The sequence below is a fragment of the Amphibalanus amphitrite genome, unplaced genomic scaffold (genome assembly GCF_019059575.1).
Source record: "Amphibalanus amphitrite isolate SeventyFive unplaced genomic scaffold, NRLGWU_Aamphi_draft 000361F_arrow, whole genome shotgun sequence".
Classification (NCBI taxonomy): domain Eukaryota; kingdom Metazoa; phylum Arthropoda; class Thecostraca; order Balanomorpha; family Balanidae; genus Amphibalanus; species Amphibalanus amphitrite.
Genome location: NW_024881855.1, coordinates 16,357 through 38,579, shown reverse-complemented (window position 1 = coordinate 38,579; position 22,223 = coordinate 16,357). Strand labels below are relative to the sequence as shown.

Genomic DNA, 22,223 nt, shown 5'->3' with positions numbered 1-22,223 from the left:
CTCTAAGTATGTTGACGAGTAGTTTCTTCGCAGTTAGTGCTGATGTGATCTTAATTAGAAGTGCCTTATGATAGAATCCTCTAGCACAGGAGCCAGCGCCACGGCCACACTGCTGCAATATCAGTATAGTGGCAGACTGGCAGTGTCGCGGCTAGTAACCCAACTTCAGCCCAGTCACCGTCGGAATCGCGAGATCGCTCATAAATATGTTCAGATAAATCAATGAGCAAATAATCATAACACAACGGGTGTAGGATAATTCACGAATCATCTTGTGAATCCACTGAGTTAGCAAGGAAAAACACTTGAAAAGAAGGTACGCTTCAAAATCGTCATCCTTAAACTCGGTGATTTTTCCTGTCGTTGCCACCGTTTTGTCATATTTGTGCGTTGCATTTGAATCAGCATCTCAAGTTTCTACGAAAAACGTTATCAAAATCGTTAGCTCAGACCGTTGCCAAAGCCATGCATCTCGAAGGGGAGCGAGATATGGTACACATCGCAATCCAACTGCCGCCAATACTCATCACTCATACAACAGTCCGGTTTCCAGGCTCGCATAAAAGCAATGCGTCACAGGCTGCCTGTACCGTAAAGACATCTGGCATTCATTAGCCGGGCTGTCTTGCTTTTGAGTGGGTCAACCAAGCCGCGGCAGGTCAGAATAGAACGGAACCCTGGTACTTTGACCGAGTTTTCATATGGAACCCGTGACTCGTTACCGTGTTTTATTCATATTGAATACCGAATTGAATCGAAAATGGAATAGAATGCACAATCTTAGTCCCTCAATGAGGTGTTTGCAAATTTTACTAGTCTGAAAATCTGTGCAGCGTCCACTGTCCATGCTTACTGTTTTAGGGTTCACTCCCAGTGCCTTCATTTAATCACGACCAATTTTCTACGGCCGTGTGTCTTGAATCCAAACATTTACGGACAGATTGAGACTGTTTTGAGTGTTCAACCAGTGATTAACCGTCTGCTGCTTCTTGTAAAGGCATGTGGCGGCTTTGCTAGTCTAGCAAAATATCAGCATAAGCGGGCGAAAACACTTCTTCCCGGTGCCTACCATCATATACCAGCACATCGCCTCGTTTTCTTGAAAATATATTTAATTTCAAAAAAAAAAAATCGCAGCAAAAGGAATCATAAGAAACATCTTTCAAGTTCATCTAGCGCCGTTGAATGATCACGTAAGCTTGAGGAAGACGGGGTACCAAGAAACGGCGGAGAGGGACCAGGAAAAATACCCCTTGACCAGGGGCGTCGCCGACGGGGGGGTCGGGGGGGGGGGGGGGGTCGTGACCCCCCACTCTTGAAAACTGGGGGTGTCGACCCCCCACTTTTTGCGATGCTGAGTATGCTTTTTTAGCTTTTATGTCAGTGAAGCAGGCGTCAGCAACACCAACAAATACATCAGATTCAGAATCGCTTCAAGAGCTCCCTAAAGCCAATTAGCCAATTACCTAAAGTTCAATTAGCTGTGGGCGGGGAACACCAGCACAACAATAATTTTAAGTAGCCACCATTCTAGTACCTTTTTATCCCTCAAAGGATTGGACGCGCCAAAACTGCCCCGAGCCGTTCGTCTGATCGTTTAAAAAAAATGGTCGCAGTCGATTCGTCGGATCCGTACCTAACTACAAAACTACAAACTAGCCTCAGCCCCATGGCTACCGTCACAACTAGATGTACAGTGCACAGGTAGGGGAAAGGGAGTCAGATGAAACCGTCTCGGACTTTCGCAAAGAAGTCGCGCAAAAAGGAGCCGATTGCAACGAAACTTCCGGTGCGCTCGAGTTAATCACCTACTTAAAAATAAATCGATATCCCTGATTCAAATAAAGATGACCTTGGTTCACTTTTTCATAACATGCTTTTAATTTAGGTATAGAATAGTTTTTGGAGCTGACTTTGAACTTAGCGCCCATCTGAACATTTAAGAAGTAGCTGTGTTGCTTATGCATATAGCATGTTAGGAAGCAATCGGTGGTGGTCATCCACTATTAGGTACTGGTCGATCTGACCTGACCTGATCTACCCCAAATGCATGGAGTCATCATCTTCGTTCAAAACTAAGATAACATTCGTAATCAGAACCTCGAAAAACCATCACAACTTACATTCGCAAAGTTCTAGCAGGTCCCGAGTTTCCCTACTTATTGGCGATGACCTGAGTCCTGAGATGACCCGAAACCTTGTAAATGGGTATCATAGGCTTTCTCTCGTCACGGGCAGCATGCTCTTTTTTTCCGCAAACCTCTAGATCGATCAGGGGTCGAAAGCATACCTCAGCGCCCTCAGCGTTACTTTAGTATACGTTATACGTTAGCGACTGGGAACCCACCAATAGAAGGGCTACAGTGAAGCAGAAAACATATTCGATAGCTCTTTCAACGCTCTTTCGCTAGCTTCGCGTCAGATTTCATCTCAGGTCTATGTTTTGCCCATAGAAGGCAAACAGCTAACTGGACAGATTCTGCCGAAACATTTGCTTTGCAATAACTTTAGATTCCGTGAATTTGTATGGTATTTACATATGTTGTCTTGTCACCACCGTGTTTATCTCTTTGAGACGCGTCACATGAAATAAAATTTGACCATTCAGAATTAACGTTAAAACGACCTCAGGTCAACGTTATGTCCTGATCGAAAAAGGACCTCCTGCTGCATATGAATGGATCCGTGTTGTTGAGCTGAACAGTGAAGACCTTCCAGGTGCTGTCATCGCTCTACCGCGTCTTCGTCAAAAGTTGTAGAAAAAAAATGCTGGTGGCCATCGATGGACATTTCCACTAATGACCTTTCGAGTCATCACTCGCCATAAGTTGCACCCTGTCCCTGGAAATGATAAGCTGATTTGCCATGGCTCCAAAGATATTTTGCATTTCTGACGAACCAAAGCAGGAGGCATTCGTGCTTTTTCTAATTTCTCATTATTTTCTAAATGATGAGGTCACGTATTTGACCTGCCTCCAGATCATGATGTAAATCCTCAGAATCATGAATTGCTGACACGTATGTCGTATAACCCCATACATTAGGTATACAGTGTACCAAATTTCGAAGTTATGGGAGAAAAGCTACAAGAATGGCGAGAGGGGAAAGTTTGATAGAGGTATACCGTATAACTGAACTTGACATGGCGACCTGACCTTAAGTGACCAGTGATAATTTTTACGCTATACCAAATTTCGCGGCGCTGCGCGCCGATTTGTTACACGCGCACACACACACACACATACGCACGCACAAAACTGGGAAGTGCGGCAAAAAAAAACCTATCCATCGGGTGAAGACTAGAAACCTGACCCCCCCACTCAAAAATCCGTGGCGACGCCCCTGCCCTTGACACAAAGCCTTATCCTTGGGACAAACTGAGGATGGTCCACTCCGAGACCCGAAGGGTGAGGTGTGGCTGCGGTTCGCCATGATCAGTGGCCTTGATCGCCTCATCCCATTCGAGGGACCACTCACCGTTGATCAGTAGACGGCCGGCAGGGCGGGGTCGCTGCTGACAATCACTCCCATGGCGTGCCACGGGTCAATGCTGCCGTTCACGAGCATAACTCGACTGGTGGCCAGGTCACGGCCGCCGTATTTAGCGTTGGTGGCAGCCACAGCGGCGTCAACGGAACTCTGGTCGTATTTACCTGAGGCAGATAGGGAGAGGGAGTGGGTTAGTCGGGGAGGGGAGAGGAGCGAGAGAGAAGGGAGAGAAGAGAGAGAGAAGGGAGAGAAGCGAGGGAGAGGGAAGGGAGAGACCGGGGGCCGGGGTAGGCGAGTCAAAGAACATTATGGGCGATCGATGTCAATGGCTGTTTTATGTAATACGAGCATCTCAAATCGATGTGTACTCTGATGATGCCGCAAGGCGAAATATCAGTATTATTTTAATATATCCAATTTTGTGCATTAGTTGAAAATTAATATGAGCAAAGGCTACTACTTCTCGTATTACATAGTATATGTAACGATGCTTATCACAGCCATCCATTTCATTTGCTCAATGGTCGTTTACCCCTTCTCGTTATTTATGATAGGCGAGAGGATGAATTACGGCTTTTGATTTAAATTAATTAGCACGTCATGGTGGTATAACTCTCTGAAATAAATGCTCCATGTGAATGCCAAATATGCTTCTGGTACAGAACACGGGCAAAAAAACAAAAAGGCGCAGAAAACCAGTTGATATCATCATTGATCTGGTTTAAAAGTATAACATAAAATCTTTGGGTTTAACCCTCGCCGGACCTATTGGTTTTCTACATACGCGCCGGCCGAGGGGGGGGGGGCGGGTACGACCCCCCCCCTCGCCGTTTCGCCCCTGGTGGAGCTAGCGCGTCGCGGAAAAAACGAGCGTGTGCGCCGTTACGAGGCGCAGAGATTGGTACCCGATTTTAAGGTCCTAGGTCAACCGGTGACCTCTGAGGTCAGGTCAAGTGCCCCAGGGTACGGTTCAGTTTTTGGTGAATAACTTCGCAAAAAACGGCCGCAGAGCGCCGATTTTGGCAGCATCGTGTTCGCCTCGCTCAGGCGCGTCTAATGATATACTTTTTGTCCGGGTCAGGTCAACTTGGGGTGTTGACCTCAGGTCAAGGTCAGGTCAGCACCCCCAGGTCACGAACTTGGTCGAAAGAGGTCATGTCGCATATCATTCGATTCGGCAGGCCTTCCTGAGTCCATTGGTGCCTTTCCCGACTCGCTAGCTCAATTTGATCAAGAGTTATTGACGAAAAACTAACTTGACCTTGATGACGTCATAAATGACGTCACGCAAGGTCAACATTGCAAAAGTGACGCATCTAACCTTGCAAGGAGTGCATCAAATCACGATTCTGTGTGCTTGAGATAGTTGGAGATCGTTCCCGGCGCCAGAATAGCAGTTTGAATTTTTCCCCATTGACTTATAATGGTGAGGTCACGAAAATGACCTGACCTCATATGACCTTTAGGATAAATCCGAGATATACAAGTTGTGGGACTCATAATGGATACTAGATCCTGCAAGTTTCATTTCCCTGTGACATCTCCTCTGGCAGTGAGGGCGTTGCGAAGTTGCGACATCTGAAGACCGTGCAGAGGTTCACTTATGACGTCATAGGTCAGTGACCTGACCTGACCTAAAAATGCGGTTGGTGTCAAAAGATCCGGCTTGGATCAAAGGTCAGGTATGCCAAGTTTCAGCTCTCTATCGCCACCGTGTTCGGAGCTATCGCGAAAAAACCCTATGGGGGGGGGGCGGCACCCGCCCCCCCCTCGGCCGGCGAGGGTTAAAGTACAGAGACTTTTCAACAATGCAAAAGATCTAATGCGTGCATAGGAATTAAGTTGTTGGCTCCAGCCATACAAGGCCCGATCAATATTCTAAGAGGGTTTCAGTATAGTTGCAGCAAATAACGCCATCCCTTGTGAACGGACTGACGAGCAGCACTTTTACCGCACACGACAGAGCCACACCTGAACCACCCCACTAGATGGCAGCGTATACACCTCCGCGGTGAAGGCAGAGGGCAGCACCGGGTGGGCCCCTCGCCACACCACCCGGCACTGACCCAGGAAGTCTGTTTTGGCGAGCAGCGGCGCGCTGGTGGACACTGCGGGCGTGTACCATGTGCAGGTATTTCAGCCTGTACCAGGCGGTACCAGGGTGCCCGGGTACGAGCCGCCGAACGCCACCCATTTGGACTTTGGTGCCCTCGGGCAGCGCGTGCTTCTCGGTCATGGCAGCGGAGAATGAGGCGATGTCGGCCAGCTCCTGCTCCGAGCTCAGGTACTGCACGTTCTCCACGCTCATGTCACTGCAGGAGACGGTGGTGGATTGAAAGAGAGCGCCGATGTCGGAACATCATAAGCTTATGAACAGCCTAAATGACATATTCTGGATTCATATCGTGCGCAAGACTGTTTTGATATCAACGTTCGGGTAGCATCCTTCACCATTAATCGGCGGACAGGAAATTTTACTTTGAGATGGTTGAATGAGACATACGTGTTCTTTCACTGAAAAAAAAACCCGAAAAAAGTAACCTAACAATTGTGCAAGACGCCTATGAAAGAACCCTCTCTTCCTCATGCCTCCCTCCATCCCTCACCCCTCACCCCCCCCCCCCTCTCTCTCCCTCTCTCTCTCTCTCTCTCTCTCTCTCTCTCTCTCTCTCTCTCTCTCTCTCTCTCTCTCTCTCTCTCTCTCTCTCTCTCTCTCTCTCTCGCTCTCTCTCTCTCTCTCTCTCTCTCTCTCTCTCTCTCTCTCTCTCTCTCTCTCTCTCTCTCTCTCTCTCTCTCTCTCTCTCTCTCTCTCTCTCTCTCTCTCTCTCTCTCCATCCCCCTACCACTCACGCGGTGGGCCTGCTCTGGCCGTGGAAGCGGTGCCCCAGCTGGAAGCAGAGGGCTCCGTACTGCTGGACGTACTCGATCCAATGGCTAGCCACCATCCAGCTGGCCGTGGCGGGACCCTCTCCTCCGATCATCAGAAACACCAGGCTGATAGAATATGTCGTCCATCTGGTAACACTTTCGAACGGGATGGGGACGTTATTCATGGGTCAAGAAACGCCGAAATCATTTGTGTGTTACAAGAATAAAATGCATCATTATTTTTTCTTAAATAGCTAGATTATTTCGAAGGGAACTGTCATTGGAGTGGTTTGAACAGCAATAATACTCGTAATAATAAAAAAACGTGACGCTGAATAACAACATGTGAGAAAAAAAACGTAAAGAGGAAAGAAGGAAGATGCGAATAGGGCGAACTTTAGTAAATTGATCGGACTTTACAATATCGAGCTCGCATCTAACCAAGCATTCACCATTCGGGCGGACATTCACAATTCACAATGTGTCAATTTACCAAGACCAAGCTCGCATTGACGCACTCGACATCGTGCTCCATAGTCCATCCACTGCAATGGCCTCGGATATCGTCTCACCCGCTGCCGGGTGCGTTCGTCGCCCGGGTTGTTGTGATCCAGTTTCTGCGTGAACCACTGGTCAGGCGGCAGGACCATACCGGCGGCGTGGCCGTGGCGGCAGCACGGGACAACGACCGGCCCAGGCCCCGTTAGGGTCAGCAGGGTCACCAAAAGGGGCACCATGGCGGCCAGATGCGCTCTGAGGACAGACGTTGGTGGTGTGTTTTTACTTCCACATTCACATGGTTTGCAGATGATAAGATATTAGTTACTAGGTATCATTTGCGATCATCCAAGAACCCAGCAGACAACTAATTTGGTAAAAATATGAGGGGAAGTGAAATACAAAAAGATACTGAGCTTTTATAAATTTATGAAGTTATTCTGCTAATAACAATTCCAAATAAATTGCGAAATAACTTACTCCGTAACTATCTTTTCCCGTCGTCTCTTGAGAGTCATGAACTACAATGAATACCTTGTTTCGCATCTTGAATTGGTCTAAGATATCTGCTTCAAAAGGTCACCATCTGTCAAATAAGAAATAACGGTATTCCCGGGCAATTTCTGTATGAAAGTCGATCTTCCGGTCACACGGAGTTCCTCTCTCGAATCGGCATTGAGCTGGGAGGAGCAGCCACACTGACCTGAACGGCAGTAAAGAGAAGTCCCTCCTGGTGGGACGGATTGTCGGGCCAGGGAGTCGGCTGGGGGTCGCTCACTGTGTGGCCGGCCGCCACCGGTCCTCCGCCGTCCTCACATCTTCAGCCGGTGTCGATCCCACGGCTCACTGGGAGAGGGACCTGTTGTCGCCGCCGGTGACCAACGTGGCTATCGGCCCCGATTCCCGAGATTCGCAGGGAAGCGTCTGCCGCAATCGGTCCAAATCCACACGGACGCGTCTGCCGCAACCGGCCTAGATCCGCAGGGACGCGTTCGCGAGAGCTGAATTCATGGTACGCTGGCAGGACGTGACGGTACACTCGCAGCACGCGCAGGGCTTCGTGTCGGGCTTCGCGTCCCACTGGTTCACGTTGTGACTGTGCACCATTGGTCACTGGAAGTCTCATTAGTCTTTCCGGCGGTGGATGGCAGAAGGAGAGGGGCGGGGTGTCAATCAAAGACCGTCTTGGTGTCTCAGAGAGGCGCCGATGAATGGCCGAGGATATTTACGGTATGGTGGGTGTCGACATCTCCCCAGGCTCTTCCGATGTCCGTCCTTCCAGGTATCTGAAACATATGAGACAGAATCTTTAGCTGAAAATATTGGATCATTATAATACTTAGAAAAAGATGCATGGTCGCATATTGCGGCATCTCCAATGCAATTTTATTGTTATGCATGTCATTACATATATTTCAGGCTAGTATAACACGGATTCAAGCGCGTCGTGCCCTGATTTGTTCGTGGGAGGCACCGTGAGTAATTCACGTCGCACGTTTGTAAATGTACCTTTCGCTTTTAAACAGGGTTTCTTCTACTACAAACAATGTTTCTTTTCAGGAAAACTTCGGGAAGATCGACAAGTTTCATCACGGAAACATCATATCATTTGGATGTGATAGGATCAAACACCAATCTTAGTGTGTCTTTGAATTTTGCAGGCATATCAAAAGCGCTTCGATTTTTGCCCGTGCCCAGTGGCCACAATTACAGTATGTACATCGGGCTTGTCCTTACCTCAGACTAGACAAGCTCTCCCTTTCGTTGAGTTATGAACATTGCTACCGTTCCTTGGGACCGGTTTTTACCGCTCGACGCAGCCAGCCTTCGCCAACAGTTAAACCCCCGCCTTTCGGAACAGATCATTGTACGCGGCGGCACTATTGAGTGCCCGACTCCTGTGGCACTTTGTTTTCACCAGCCATGACCGGTACCGGCAGTTTTCCAGCCATTACTGCGAATTTTCCGAGCCTACCGACGGCGCGGTGGTCGGGACGGGACAGACAGGGTGGCATGTCCTCGCCGGAAGCACGGTAAGGTGCCGACAGACCCGAGAAGCCACCGCGCAATGCGACCCCGGCGGGGACCGAAGGAAGCTACTATAAGCTACTTTATAACTAAATGCTATATCCCTAGGTATGTCCGCATTTATTGATGTAAATTACATATATATGCGGGCAATAGCCATTAGGTATTTTGTATGTATTTATGTATTTATGTCTGTCTAAAGGTAGGTACGGACATCATACGCATGCAGGACTGGTCGCGATGATATCATTTTTGCTTTAACTGCAGTGTGTCGCTGATGAATGGAATGCACGCTGGGTTCGGAATTCAGCCTTCCCAAGCAGAGGCTAAGAGAGTCGCTGAATCGCTTTGAACCAAGGCGGCAAAGCATGTGGCAAAATGTGCAGACACGCGGTTTCAGCATACTTTTAGCATGTTTTTAGACACCAGGCTATAAACAACCGATATATGTAAGTCGTTTGTTAATTTTTTTTCAAGGCTTCTTTCTACCTGTGTTGCCAAGTTATTGGCAGCTGCATCCTCAGATTACCAATACCCAAAAGTCTCATCAATTTCAAAGAAGTCCCAAGCTGGAAAACAGACGATCTGGTAACATCATGAGTACCGTTCATGCCAAGAATCACAAACAATAGTATGGGTACATACAGTGGTGGAATGCACGGGCAAATCCAGCTGTGCTTTGGAGGGGGTGGGGGCAGCTCAAGGCCGATTGTTGTTGTCCAGCAACAAAAGTTGTTGAAGCGTGGAGGCTTAGCCATCTGGCGCTAGCTGGAATGTGTGAGCGATCGAAGACAGAAGCAGACAGTGTCGGTCAGCTGGATCGCTCCCGGAAAGTGCCGCCTGTGGGTCAGGGGGCGGCTTTGAGACCCGATTCTGCTGCGCATGACTGAGTTCCCAGGACGGAGAGCTTGCACATCTTTCCCCCGTGCACGCCCGCCGTTCTCGTCCTGTGACCGGCCGTCGAACCACAAAACTTTCCATGAATGAATTGTATTTGTGTGCTTGCCAATGGGTACGAAGGCATAGGTGAGCAATGACTTCATCAATCGATGAATAGACTTGTTCTGGCATTTGACATTGCGACCATGATTTCACCGTCCTGTTACAAATTCACAAACACTTTTTATCCACCTCCGTGAACTTAGAAAAGTCGGTTGCAATGAGTCACCCAGCGTGTGCGTACGTACGGCCCTCCAGCAAAAGAGTGGTTGGTTAGCCTATGTGCTTTTGGTGTAATAACTTTAAATGACTGAGACACTCCTGTGAAATGACTTAATAGATATGAGAAGAGGGTTCGTGCTAGTGGTGTCAATCGGAACTTGAATCTTCGGAATTCCGATTTTGTCCAATGTCCACTTCGGAATTCAGTTGGACAATGACAGCAGGCTTTGGACAACTTTGGACAATCGCTTGCTACACCTCAACATTTTTTTTTTTTTATAAAGTAATCTTGTTTAACCCGCGCCCTGCTGGGGGGGGGGGGGGGGTTTGAACACCCCCCTTGTGGACATTCGTTTTTTGTAACACCTTATCATACATCAATTCTACATATGTTGTGAAAATTTCAGACCAAGGTCATTTAAGGTCAGGTCACCAGGTCGCTTGAAGCGACCTCACCTCATAAAAAGTTTCAATGTCTGTCATAGCTCCACCGAGTGACCGATCGCTTTGAAACTTTCAGCGATTGCTAAGAGCAATAGCATGTACAAAATGTATATCTCAGAATTTTGATATCGATGACCTAAGGTCAGGTCAATTTTGCGACCTCCCCATTAGAAGTCAATGGGAGGAAATTGAAATGCGCCTCTTTTGGACGAAAGACATTATAAACACCCCCAAACACCGAATTACAAGTGGTTTAGACACACTGAACATGAAAATGGCGTCCGTGAACCTTGTTTATGCCCTGAGGTCATCTTAGGTCACGAATGGTATCTAACAGTTTTTCGCAAATAACTTTTGATAGAGACATGCTAGAGCGATGAAAACGCCTTAGATGTGTTCAGCTCGACGATACGGATCGACTGATATGCAACATGACCCTTTCCGGTCAGGTCATGACCTTGACCTGAGGTCAAATTTTCAAGTTGACCTTTCAAGGTCAAGTTATAGTTCATCCGATGCGTCTTGACGAGAGGAACACGATGCCGGTAAAAGTAAGCTCGTGCAGGGCTTGGGTCAAAAGTTATTGCAGAAAAACTTTCCGAAAAAATCGGCTATTTTTGCAGTTTTTGCCCCCTGCAGGCAAAACCGTTATAGTTAGGTCAAATCTGAGAAAGTTACTCAGAAAGGGCGTGAATAGGGCTATCGAATGCGCTTTTCCGCGGCGCTGTAGCTCTATTGGTTCCTGAGTTATGCGTTAGCTTCTTGGAAATTTTCGACATTCGACCTGGAAATCGGCGAAATTTTGCCTTCCATGACCTCTGGTGACCTGACCTTTGACCTGACCAAAAAATTGACCGAGGTGATTTCGTCATTATTTTTGACGCTCTTTCGAACGCCGCCTTCCGCGTATCGCTACGTGGCCCAGGAGCCGAGTTACAAGGGGGGGGGGGTGTTCAAACACCCCCCTAGCAGGGCGTGGAAATCCAGGACCCCCAGCCGGGCGCGGGTTAATTAACATTGATTGGCTATTAGAAAGCTGAAAGCTCAGCTTTCGATATAATTAACGCTTTTGAGCTGGTAACGAAACATTAAAGCAAATTAAATAACGGTGTTGAGTGTTAACTATTGCGTAGATGTCGGACATATTTGGACAGATGGCTGGCTTGGACATTTTTTGACGGACAGTCGACGTAACTATTGGACATTGGACGGACATTGGACATACGTTTTCTGAAATTGACACCAATAGCTCGTGCACACATTTCGGCAGTGGTTTTCAACAGCCATTAGACGTATTCATCAATGCAGATCGATTATTGTGATGTTGGCAACCAACCACTTAAAGTGACCATCCCACTTTAACATTAGCTTTGAGTTGAGATAGCCAAATTGGTGGCCATGGCCTGAAAATACCGGTTTGGGCACTCACAAGATCGAAAAATGCTTGAATTCGGAGATATGGAATTTCAAACTTGCAGTTTTCGGATTCTAAGGGGCTAATGCATTGGAATGCCCCCTTAGAATTTGTGACGTCCGCGGAGATCTAACAATTTTAAATGTTTTACTAAAACGTTTGGTAGCACGCGGCGGTATATGCTGTTTTGCGCGCAACAAGTGCCGCACTTTCAAATAAAGTCGCTAGGAACAGTGGAGATCTCAAAAAGTAAACAAAAGTAAAAGCCTAATATCTTGAAAACCAGTGAATATTTTTCGGTGAAATTTGGTAGATATTCATTTTTTATCTTTCCGAACCAAGGGACATCACTTTTATGCCAATTCATTAACTTTTTTGGAGGTGGGAGGTTCCCTTTAATACCTGGAGGGCCGTACGTCCGGCGTGCCGGACTCGGGCTGTCTGACAATTGGATGGCACTTTAGACCGCCGTCCATGGCATCGACGTTGAGTATTTTATTTGAACTTCCGGAAAATGTCTGGAAAGGAGACAGTTGCACCAAGAACCAAGCTTTTAGTTTTCTCACAAACAAGAACATTTTCAACTATATAAAGTATGAGCTATTAACCATTAACGCTGCACGCAAGTAGTAGTATCAGACTGAATACAATATCAAATTCAACATTTTAGACCCCAACAAGTTCGAAACTTTTACAAATTTAGAGCCGGGTCAAAGACTACGACGTCAGCACTTCTACAACAACAAGGCCCTGGCCCTACATTCCTACATTCCATCCAGTAGGTATGTATATTCTTATTGGCCAGACGTTTTAGCAACAGAAGAGGCAGCAGAACAACACGTCATGCCGACATGCCATGTGTCCCCTGAACGATCGACCCTGATCACTAGGCGGAAAAGCTAGAAAAGCACGCATTTAAATCAGTATTACTAAATTACTTTCACTTGCCAGTCTACGCCAATTCATGAATCCGGAATGGTGGTTGCTTGTGACTCTGAGAGGGGAGGGAAAACTCGACATTAAAAAAAATCGAAATCGTTTGCTCAAAGGTACGTGGCCGTGCAGTAAGTACACAAAATGTAAGATGCTGATCGTAATGGTTTCCTTACATGGATAACATATCATAAAATGTCGTCAATTTCTAGCGCACGGGAGGAATAAACACCTCCAAAACGACAGATAGTATCAACGTGAGGTCGATCATAAACGAAGCTGGTGAATGACTAATTTGTATCTAAAGAATGCTAGAATGTAAAACAATGGTCAAAGAATCAGATATAGTTTCCGCTGTAGCATGCAAGTCATGAGGTCACCAATATGTAGAGCGGATAGGACCGAACGTCTTTTTCCGAATACCTCAAATAGTCAATTGTACCTGACGTCACCCCCTGGACGTCTCCGGCCAAGGCCGACGCTGCTTCCCCAGCGCGCACCTCCACGCGACATTAGGTCACCGACAGCCATTGTGTGCTGGCGACGCGCACCGTTCACAAGGTCTCCGGCGACCTGCAAACCGCGCAATGTGCACTGTGCCGGCCAGACCAGACACGCCGGCATTCGAGCCGAGTTATATCACCGGCACGCTGTAAAAACTGTGCGGTGACGGAAAAAACGCCCGGACCGCGACATCGTCCGAGCGCGAGGTTTTTCTGAGCGAACCACGCCACAGAGTATAACAGATCCCGAATCAATTTTCTCAAATTCATACACATGTCTGCTTTGCATTGCCACTCAAAATTAAAGTGAGGCACCATCGAAAATGAATGCTTCGAAATTAAGGCATTTCTCGATGTTGCAAGTACCGAGTAGGGACCCCAATTTGGCTATGATGAAAACTAGTGCGGAGGAGGGATTGTCACTAATGATTCTAACGACCACTCGAACCTCATCTACCGCTTGTCACTACCCGGGCGGTGTTCCGCGGCCGCTGCTAGAACGCTGCCGGCACACGTGGCAAAGTCGGTTTCCATGGAGACATCAACAAACTCGGACGCTCCAACATTGAGTTACTTATCCACAATCTATGACGAATTATGAATTATGAATTAAAGCCAGCACTTGTAAACTTGTTTTGACGAATTATGACGAATATTTGACGAACAAGTGCAAGTGCAAAAAAAAGCTCTCGCCTCGAACCGCAAGGGAAAGAGTTAAGAGATAATACTAGAGAGGCTGCGGAAAACAACAAACGCAAGCTCTTGACCCGTTCAAAGAATGCTCTACGAAGTCTAATTGAAGTCTAATATAGAAGCTGACTTCATCTATAGCCGGGTAAAAAGAGAAAAAAGAAAAGGAAACGGAATCAACGAATGCAACCATTCAAACAAGAGTCGTCTTTGCTGATAATGTTGGTTGTAAGTTTTCAGCACTATTGCTTGCATAAATATTAAATTATGATGTTAACCCGCGCCCCACTGGGGGGAGACTATTCATAGCCCGCCCCCCCCCCTCCCTCCCGTTTTTCTGCAATAACTTCTAAACCACTTGACGTATCGCCGCCAAACTTTCAGTACCTTCGGCTGCATCAATTTGACACCTTGTGTCAAAATCTGAACTTCGTATCTATCATAGGTCGGCCGGAAATGACGTCAGAGTGACGTCATGTTCGGCCGATTTCGACGCAAAACATTGAACCACGGGAGTCACTCCCAAGAGCTCAGTTTTTTAGCTAGATCCAATTTCTTTGCGTGAGAGGACTCAGAATGGAGTGCGCTATCAAACTGCCATCTCGAATTTACAAAATTGTGAAAATTCTGAAAATTATATATATATATATATATTAAAATTCAAAATTTGTATTTTAAAAAAATCATAAAATTTTTGACTTTTCGAAAAAACTGGAATATATATATGGTACAACACATGCCTATGACTGACTCTAGCAAGTTTTAGCCATATATATTCAAAAATGGCCCAGAATACGCATTATAGCAAAAATTTCACAATTTTAAACAATTCAAATCAATTTTTCAGTACGAATTTGATATCGTACACCAATTAAAATAGCACCATCGTGTTCCTAAGCTCAAATTCTGCATCTGATATACATGTTTTTTTTTTTGTTAAAAATTTTCGACTAAAAACTTTGACCTTTTTTTACCTGAAAGTGACCTGACCTCAGCTATATTCAGATGAAAATGGCCTCAAATGGCACAGGCGACACCGAATTCGAAATCTATGGCCTAAATGGACCATAAAACATGTGTCACGTGACCGACTTATGATAGAAGATTTCCGTGACCTGTGATGACCTGACCCTGACCTAAAAATCAAAGTACAAGTTTAGTACCCTCAGGGTATCTAAAGCATCTGTTCACGAGTGTGTAAACCAAAAATCAGCTTGATCTGACTGGTAAGACGGCAGCCAGAGCCCAAAATGTGAACAAGCCAAACATCGATAATTTTTACTTTGACCTGACTTGTGACGTCATCGGTGACCTCGAGGTCAATGAAATTAGGTTTCGCAGTTTTCCGGGGCTATCAGATTCCGTTTGAATTTTGACGATTGGCCCAGTAGTTTCGGAGTTAGGAGGGGGGCTATGAATACCCCCCCCCCCAGTAGGGCGCGTTATACACAGACCCCAGTGGGGCGCGGGTTTATTGCTCCATTTTGGGCGAAGCTTGCTCGGCGCTGAGTTCGTAAGGACTAGTTCTTCCTTGCATCTTCGAAGAAATTCGATTCGTTCGGTCGTTCGGTTAAGCTTTTGTTAAAGATAGAAAGATTGCCTAACGTGACATGGCACATTCAATGCACTTCTTGACATGTTGAGGATTATCAAATGACAGATGTGACATATAAGTGCATGTATGGCCTAAACGTTTGAATTTATTTTAAAAATAAATTAGCTTAAATAAATTCAAAAGTTTAGGCCATATCAATGCACTTATATGTCACATCTGTCATTTGATATAATCCTTAATTTTGGGAAAGTGAACTATGCCCTTATAGGTGGCATAGTGACTGTTCAAGGATGATCTCAGTGACCTTAGACTAACTTCAAGTTAATTTTGCGACCTTAAATGATACGCCAATGAGAGAAAATTGAATTGCGCTTCTTTTGAGAGAAAGTCATGCTTAACACTCTCCAACATCAGATAATGCGTAAACATGACAAATGGTATAATAACACGGAACAAAAATGATAGACGAACGCGTTTCGGCTAAATCACCGTCATCAGCGTCTAAAAGGAGAACGAGTCAGTCGAGAGTCGCTGACTTTCAACGAGAGTCGCTTGAAATAAAGGAATTGTCAGTGGTATTCAATGGTTCTTACAAGGCTGAAAAGTTTGAAATTAAGTGATAAGGAACGATTCAACTAGTCAGCGAACTCGATTATTGAAGGGGCTGAAATGGGAAGAGGGACTGACTCGTTTGTTCTCCTTTTAGACGCTGATGACGGTGATTTAGCCGAAACGCGTTCGTCTATCATTTTTGTTCCGTGTTATTATACTTGTCTCAACTGAAATGACAAATGGTATCTGAAAATGGTGTCCATGAGCAGGGTTGTATACCAATCAAGTCGATTGAATTGATTGATTTGTTTCAACGCGTATTTTGAGTTGATTGGATTGAGTTGATTGACTTTTCGAGATGACTGGTTGACTGACTCGTTTGACTTTAGCGACTGGTTGACTGATTTGATTCCCGAAAATTAGAGTGACTCGTATGATTGAGTCGATTGAATGGAAAGTTCAAATAAGTTTTAGTTGACAAAAAATAATGACACCAATTGATGAAATCAAAGATCACAAAACTACACTGAAACTGCTTGTCATCACAACTGCAATATGGGGTAGATGGCCAAATAAAGAAGAGGGCCTAAACATGAACAGCCAACTTTGACTTTCAACTGCAATAACTCATAAGTGCTCCAATCCTGGTGATAGAACCTGGCGATGCACCTACCTACCTTTCTGCACTCAGCAGGAAACGTTTTTTTTTTAACCAGATGATAAAGTGCAAGGCCCTATATACTAATAAAGTGTGATTAATTAATAATTCACATCTCCACATCTCCTCAGAAACAACCCACACAAAAATAACTGAAACAAAAGCGCCGTTTTCGTCTCGCTAATTACGTTTACTTACCTAAATAGCTAATTTGCTGCATTGTTTAATTTGCAGCAGAACGTTTGTTGATCCTTTTCTCCTGAGAGACTAAGCATAACATATTTAATATATTTCATTTTCCTTAAAATATTTTACCGAATATTAGTAAGTGGTTTTATTTCAAATGAAATAATAATAGAAACGAAATTGGTGTATTACAACCGATTTATTTTATGATGATCTACCATACTGCATGATAATCAATGACGTCATCTCACCAAAAATAAAAAGACGTAGAATAAGGATTTATAAAAGCTTAGCATACTTATTGGCAAAACGTTTTCTTTGCAGTCGCACCGTGCCGTTTTCACGTTTTAATTTTCCTTGTTCCTACTTCCTTTGTCCTTAACTTATCCTGTGGTTCCAGAGTCCCTGTCCTCTCCATTTCCTTTTAAATATATTTTAATCCTCATCCTTATCCCCCAGTCCTAACAGTTTCAAATTGTATTGCAATAAAATGTTTTGAATTATTCACATAGGTACCTACCTAACATTGACATGCCACGTCCAGAGTCGTGGACCGCTAAATACTTCTAATCTCTTCCTTTCCAATCTGACAACATCCCACGTCTCAAATGCACATTGTGTGGAAAGATTTTTCAGGCTGCCCGTCAGTCTCTGTCTAACCGAAACCGTCACATGCAGGTAAGATATTTATTTCTATTTCCCTATGGTTAATATGTTATTGATGCATATTATCCATTAAAATAGACATGGTGTAGGGTAAATGGCCAAATCACGAACGCTGCCAAAATCCGAGCAGCCAACTTTCAACTGCAATATCTGATATTTAGTGTAAATGGAGTTGGAATATGGCCAAAATTAAATTGACAACTTTTAGGTGAAAGGTGGTGATTTGGGTTAAGGGGCGAGTCAACTACTGGGTTATTTTGCACCCATTAACCCTCGCCCGCACATGCCATTTTCCCATCCTAGAACGCACATGGGGGGGGGGGGGTGGTTGCCACCCCCCCCCCCGCGCTATTTCGTTCCTGTTGGAGATAGAGCTTAGCAGTAAAGACCAAAAAGATTCTTTGGGAAGAGACGAATCCAATGATACCCAGTTTTACCTTCTCAGGTCAATCATTGACCTTCCAGGTCAGGTCAAACTAAAAAATATTGCTGTTTTGGGTCACCGTTGGATATCAAGTGCGCTGCTTATCAAATACCGATGACGATGCTGTTTTCTGGTGCCAAGCCAGCTAGAACCTCTTTGTCACACTATCCGACCAGAATTTTGCTGCTGAGGTCATTCCAGGTCAAGTTAGGTCAAGGTCAATTATATGTGTTTGTATGTCTGTGTGTGTCTGTGTGTATACTGATGTGTGCACCGATTGTTTTTGGGTCCATATCACATGAAATCATGATCTGAGAAGCTTTTACCAAAAATGCAGTCAAAAAACTTCACAAAAAATAAATTCAGCTTGCCTAAAACGCAATTATCTTAGATGACCTAGGTTGACCTTGACCCTGACCTTGACCCCTGTACATCGTCGAACAACATGTTCCATGATAGGTGGGAGGTAAGACTGGCAAAAAAGGCCGAAATCAGGGTGTCAAAAGCTCACAAGGCCCATGGCAAACGCAAGATGTTGAGAATTGGCCATTTGGGTCATGACATGACCTGAAAAACAAGGTCATATCTCCGAAACCAAAAATCACAGGAACTTGAAATTTTCAGTGGACATCAAGAAAGGATAGACGAGCAGCTATACGAAAAATCAGCCTTCTAGCTTTAAAAATGTTGAGTGCAGAGCAGAAAGACTGCCTGGGGGGGTGGCAACCACCCCCCCCCCATGTGCGGGCGAGGGTTAAATGAAACTTCTGCTCCAATTCTACCCATTGAACCTCAATATCATGATCCACCTGTCCATCACTAGGTATCTATCCTTATTACATAGAAACTTTGAATGGCATGGCAATTTATAATTTTAAATGACAATACTTTTATGTTTCTTCTGTAGGTAGGTAGGTAGGTAGGTAGGTAGGTAGGTAGGTAGGTAGGTAGGTAGGTAGGTAGGTAGGTAGGTAGGTAGGTAGGTAGGTAGGTACACCAGACTGCTATGGACACTTTTCCAAGTTGGTGGGGCAAAAAACCTAATGTATGTCTTGGTTTGAGTCGTTTGATTGAGTTGATTGATTTCTTTCATTGTCGCGTTTGAGTCGATTGAATCAATTCCCGAAAACTGCTTTGACTTGATTGATTTGATTGGTTTCCCAAATTTGTCGTGATTGAATTGATTGCTATTGATTGAGTCGTATACAACCCTGTCCATGAGCCCTCGTTATGCCCCTGACGTCAGCTCAGGTCATCAAAAGTCTCCAGCAGTTTTTACATCAATTTTTGAAAGACTCACTAGATCGATTAAAAACTGGATGTGTTTGGCTCAACGACACGGATCAAATGATATGCAATATGACGTTTCCCGGCCAGGTGATGGCCTTGACCTTGGATCAAATCTTTAGAACGTCCTTTTAACCTTCGTCAGGGTGGGGGGCGTTTTGACGAGTTTTTGGCCACACCTGCTAGTTTTTGCGTGTATAAAGAAAATCGCGGCGCTGCGCGCCGCGAAACTTGGCTTATCTCATGATATATCAATTTCGCATCATGTGTGCAACTTTTGATCCAAGGTCACACAAGGTCAGGTCACCAGGTCAACTTAGGTAACCATGCCTCCACAAATAATTTGTTTGTCATTTCTACAGTTTACATCCCAAAAGTTTGAAACTCGGGATATTGCATAGTGAAATCAATGCAAACAATTCGTATATCTTGGAATTTCGATATCGGTGAGCTAAGGTCAGCTCAATTTTGCGACCTCTTCACTGTAAGTCAATGGGAGAAAATTGAATTGTTCTTCTTTTGGACGAAAACATCATCTAACATCTAGAAGCAGGTGTACATAACACACTGAATCGGAAAATTGCACCTTTGGCCCGCCCATTTAATGTCCCCGAGGTCATTTCAGGTCATGAAACGTCTTTAACAGCTAGTCGACAATAACTTTAGACAGAAACCTGCTAGAGCGGTGAAAACGTCATGGATGCGTTCAGCTTAACCATACCAGTCGATTGATATACAACATGACCTTTTATGTAACCTTGACCTGAGGTCAAATTTTCAAGTTAACCTTTCCAGGTCAACTTATAGTTCATTCGACGCGTCTTGACGAGAGAAACGCGATGCCGATAAAAGCAACGGAATACAAGCTTGTTATCAGAATGTTTACAGAAAATCGTTTTTGCAAAAACGTCATATTTTGAGTTTTTGCCCTTAGGAAGCTAAGCCGTTGACCTTAGGTGAAATCTGAGAACAAAGCTTGCTCAGAAAGGCCTTTTGAAGGGCTATCGAATGCGCTTTTCCACGACGCTGTAGCTCTATTGGTTCCCGACTTAAGCTCCATTTGAAAAAAAGTTGTCAAAATCGGAAACCCAAATTCGTTAACATTTCACTTTTGGTGACCTCCAGTGAACCCAGCAATGACCTGATCGAAAAATATCCTGGTGTTTCTGGCAGATCTTATAGCGAACAATCTATTGTTTTTTACGGCGTCTTTAGCCGTCTTTCTAGCATGCTTACTTTCCTAGATCCCCCAATCAGGGCGTGTAAAACCAGGACTCTCAGGGGAGCGCGGGTTAGCAAAAACTTTCAGAACATTGTCTATTTGAGTAAATTTTGAGGCGTTATATCCACGAGTTTTGAAGAAGGGTTTAACTTTATATCCTTTCCTTTCATTCCGGTATAGAAAATCGGTTAAGATATCCGCTACGCCAATTAGCAATTCCAATTTTCTCGTTTTCAAAAACTAGGACAGGAAGACGTGGCTTTCAAAGAGTAAAAATCCACATCTGTGGTTTATTATGACACGAAATGCAATTATACAAATGCTTCATTTAATTGTTGCCTACCGGTCTTATTCAAAACCATTTTTAACTTGACAGGAATAATAAGATATCACTTCATTGAAAATAGACAACAATGGATTAGGATATCCGCCTCACCAACAACTCAGTTTATATCAGCCGAAAAGTCGCGCCCAAATAGCCGGTTGCAGGAGACGGATTTCCGTTATGGAGTAGGCGCTGAACGTGGCAAGCACGTCTCTGCGAGCCGTGTGTGTGTGTACGATCACTTACGGAGCTCAGAAAAGCGGCCGGCTGATTGTAATGTGATGCAAATATCGCGCCCGGACGTCCGCCCATGGCCTGGTGTCGATCGGGGGCTGAGCGAGCCGCTGCGCCAGCTCGGCTGTTACGGTGGCGGGCTGACTGCGCCACGTGGAGCTCAAACTGCGCCCACGACCCGACTAAGTGCCCGGACTGCGCCCACACATCTCACCCAACCAAGGGGGAGGGGCACCACGTCAACGCCGACACCTGATACCCGCGGTCGCCAGGTCGCTGGGTTCATATTACACAGGAAGCCTGCGTCTGACCGATTCCGATGATCCATTTACGGCACTATAACAGAAGCTGTACGTGATGAGTTATTATTGCTTGAACAGGGGTACAAGTGATATTGAACGGTTAAGCTTTCACCAAAAGATCGCCCGGTGGATAATCACATACCATTACAGTTAAAGCCTTAACCCGCGCATGACTGGGGTATTTTCCATAACGCGAGTGACGGGGGGGGGGGGGGCGGGGAGCTCTCCAGAGTCCAGAGCCCCCCCTCCCATCTCCGAAACTACTGGAACGATCGTCAAAACTCGAACGGCGTCTGATAGCCCTCGAAAAAACAGTCGAGCGAAACCTATTGTCATTGACCTCGAAGTCACCGATGACGTCACAGGTCAGGTCAATGTAAAAATTATCGGCATTTTTGCTTCACAATTTAGGCTCTGGCCGCCGATCAGGCTCATTTTTGATTTACACACTCCTTAGTCCTTGACATGTGCCATAGATACCCTGAGGGTACCGAACTTTTACTTCGATTTTTTTTCAGGTCAAGGCCAGGTCATCCAAGGTCACGAAAATTGTTTATCATGTATCGGTCACGTGACGCATGTTTTATGGTCCATTTTACTCGTAGATTTCGAAAATAATGTCGTCTGTGTCATTTGAGGCCATTTTCAGCTGAATTTACCAGAGGTCAGGTCACTTTCAGGTCAGAAAAAGTCAATTTTTGAAAATGAAATTTGCCAACAAAAAGGTGCCTATCAGATGCAGTTTGAGCTCAGGAATACGATGGTGCCATTTATATTGCTGTAC

The 22,223-nt window shown here is 45.2% G+C and overlaps 1 protein-coding gene across 1 annotated transcript; it reads right to left on the bottom strand.

The window, feature by feature from the left end:
• Window positions 1-3,483: 3,483 nt before the first annotated feature.
• On the bottom strand, window positions 3,484-7,110 carry LOC122389510 (putative serine protease K12H4.7). Its single transcript, XM_043381621.1, has 4 exons — window positions 6,930-7,110; window positions 6,340-6,513; window positions 5,542-5,801; window positions 3,484-3,653 (listed from the first exon to the last, which is right to left on the bottom strand). Exons 2-4 carry the CDS (start codon window positions 6,468-6,470, stop codon window positions 3,484-3,486), a joined length of 561 nt encoding a protein of 186 aa, XP_043237556.1. The 5' UTR covers window positions 6,471-6,513; window positions 6,930-7,110.
• Between the last annotated feature and the right edge of the window lie 15,113 nt (window positions 7,111-22,223).

Bases quoted from the DNA above. Each gene is read 5' to 3' on its own strand.
- LOC122389510 (XM_043381621.1), bottom strand. From the start codon at position 6,470: ATGATCGGAGGAGAGGGTCCCGCCACGGCCAGCTGGATGGTGGCTAGC. The intron at 5,802-6,339 runs GTGAGTGGTAGG...CGTCTCCTGCAG, and splicing joins GGCCAGAGCAGGCCCACCGC to TGACATGAGCGTGGAGAACG. The intron at 3,654-5,541 runs GTGTGGCGAGGG...TATCTGCCTCAG, and splicing joins TCCTGGGTCAGTGCCGGGTG to GTAAATACGACCAGAGTTCC.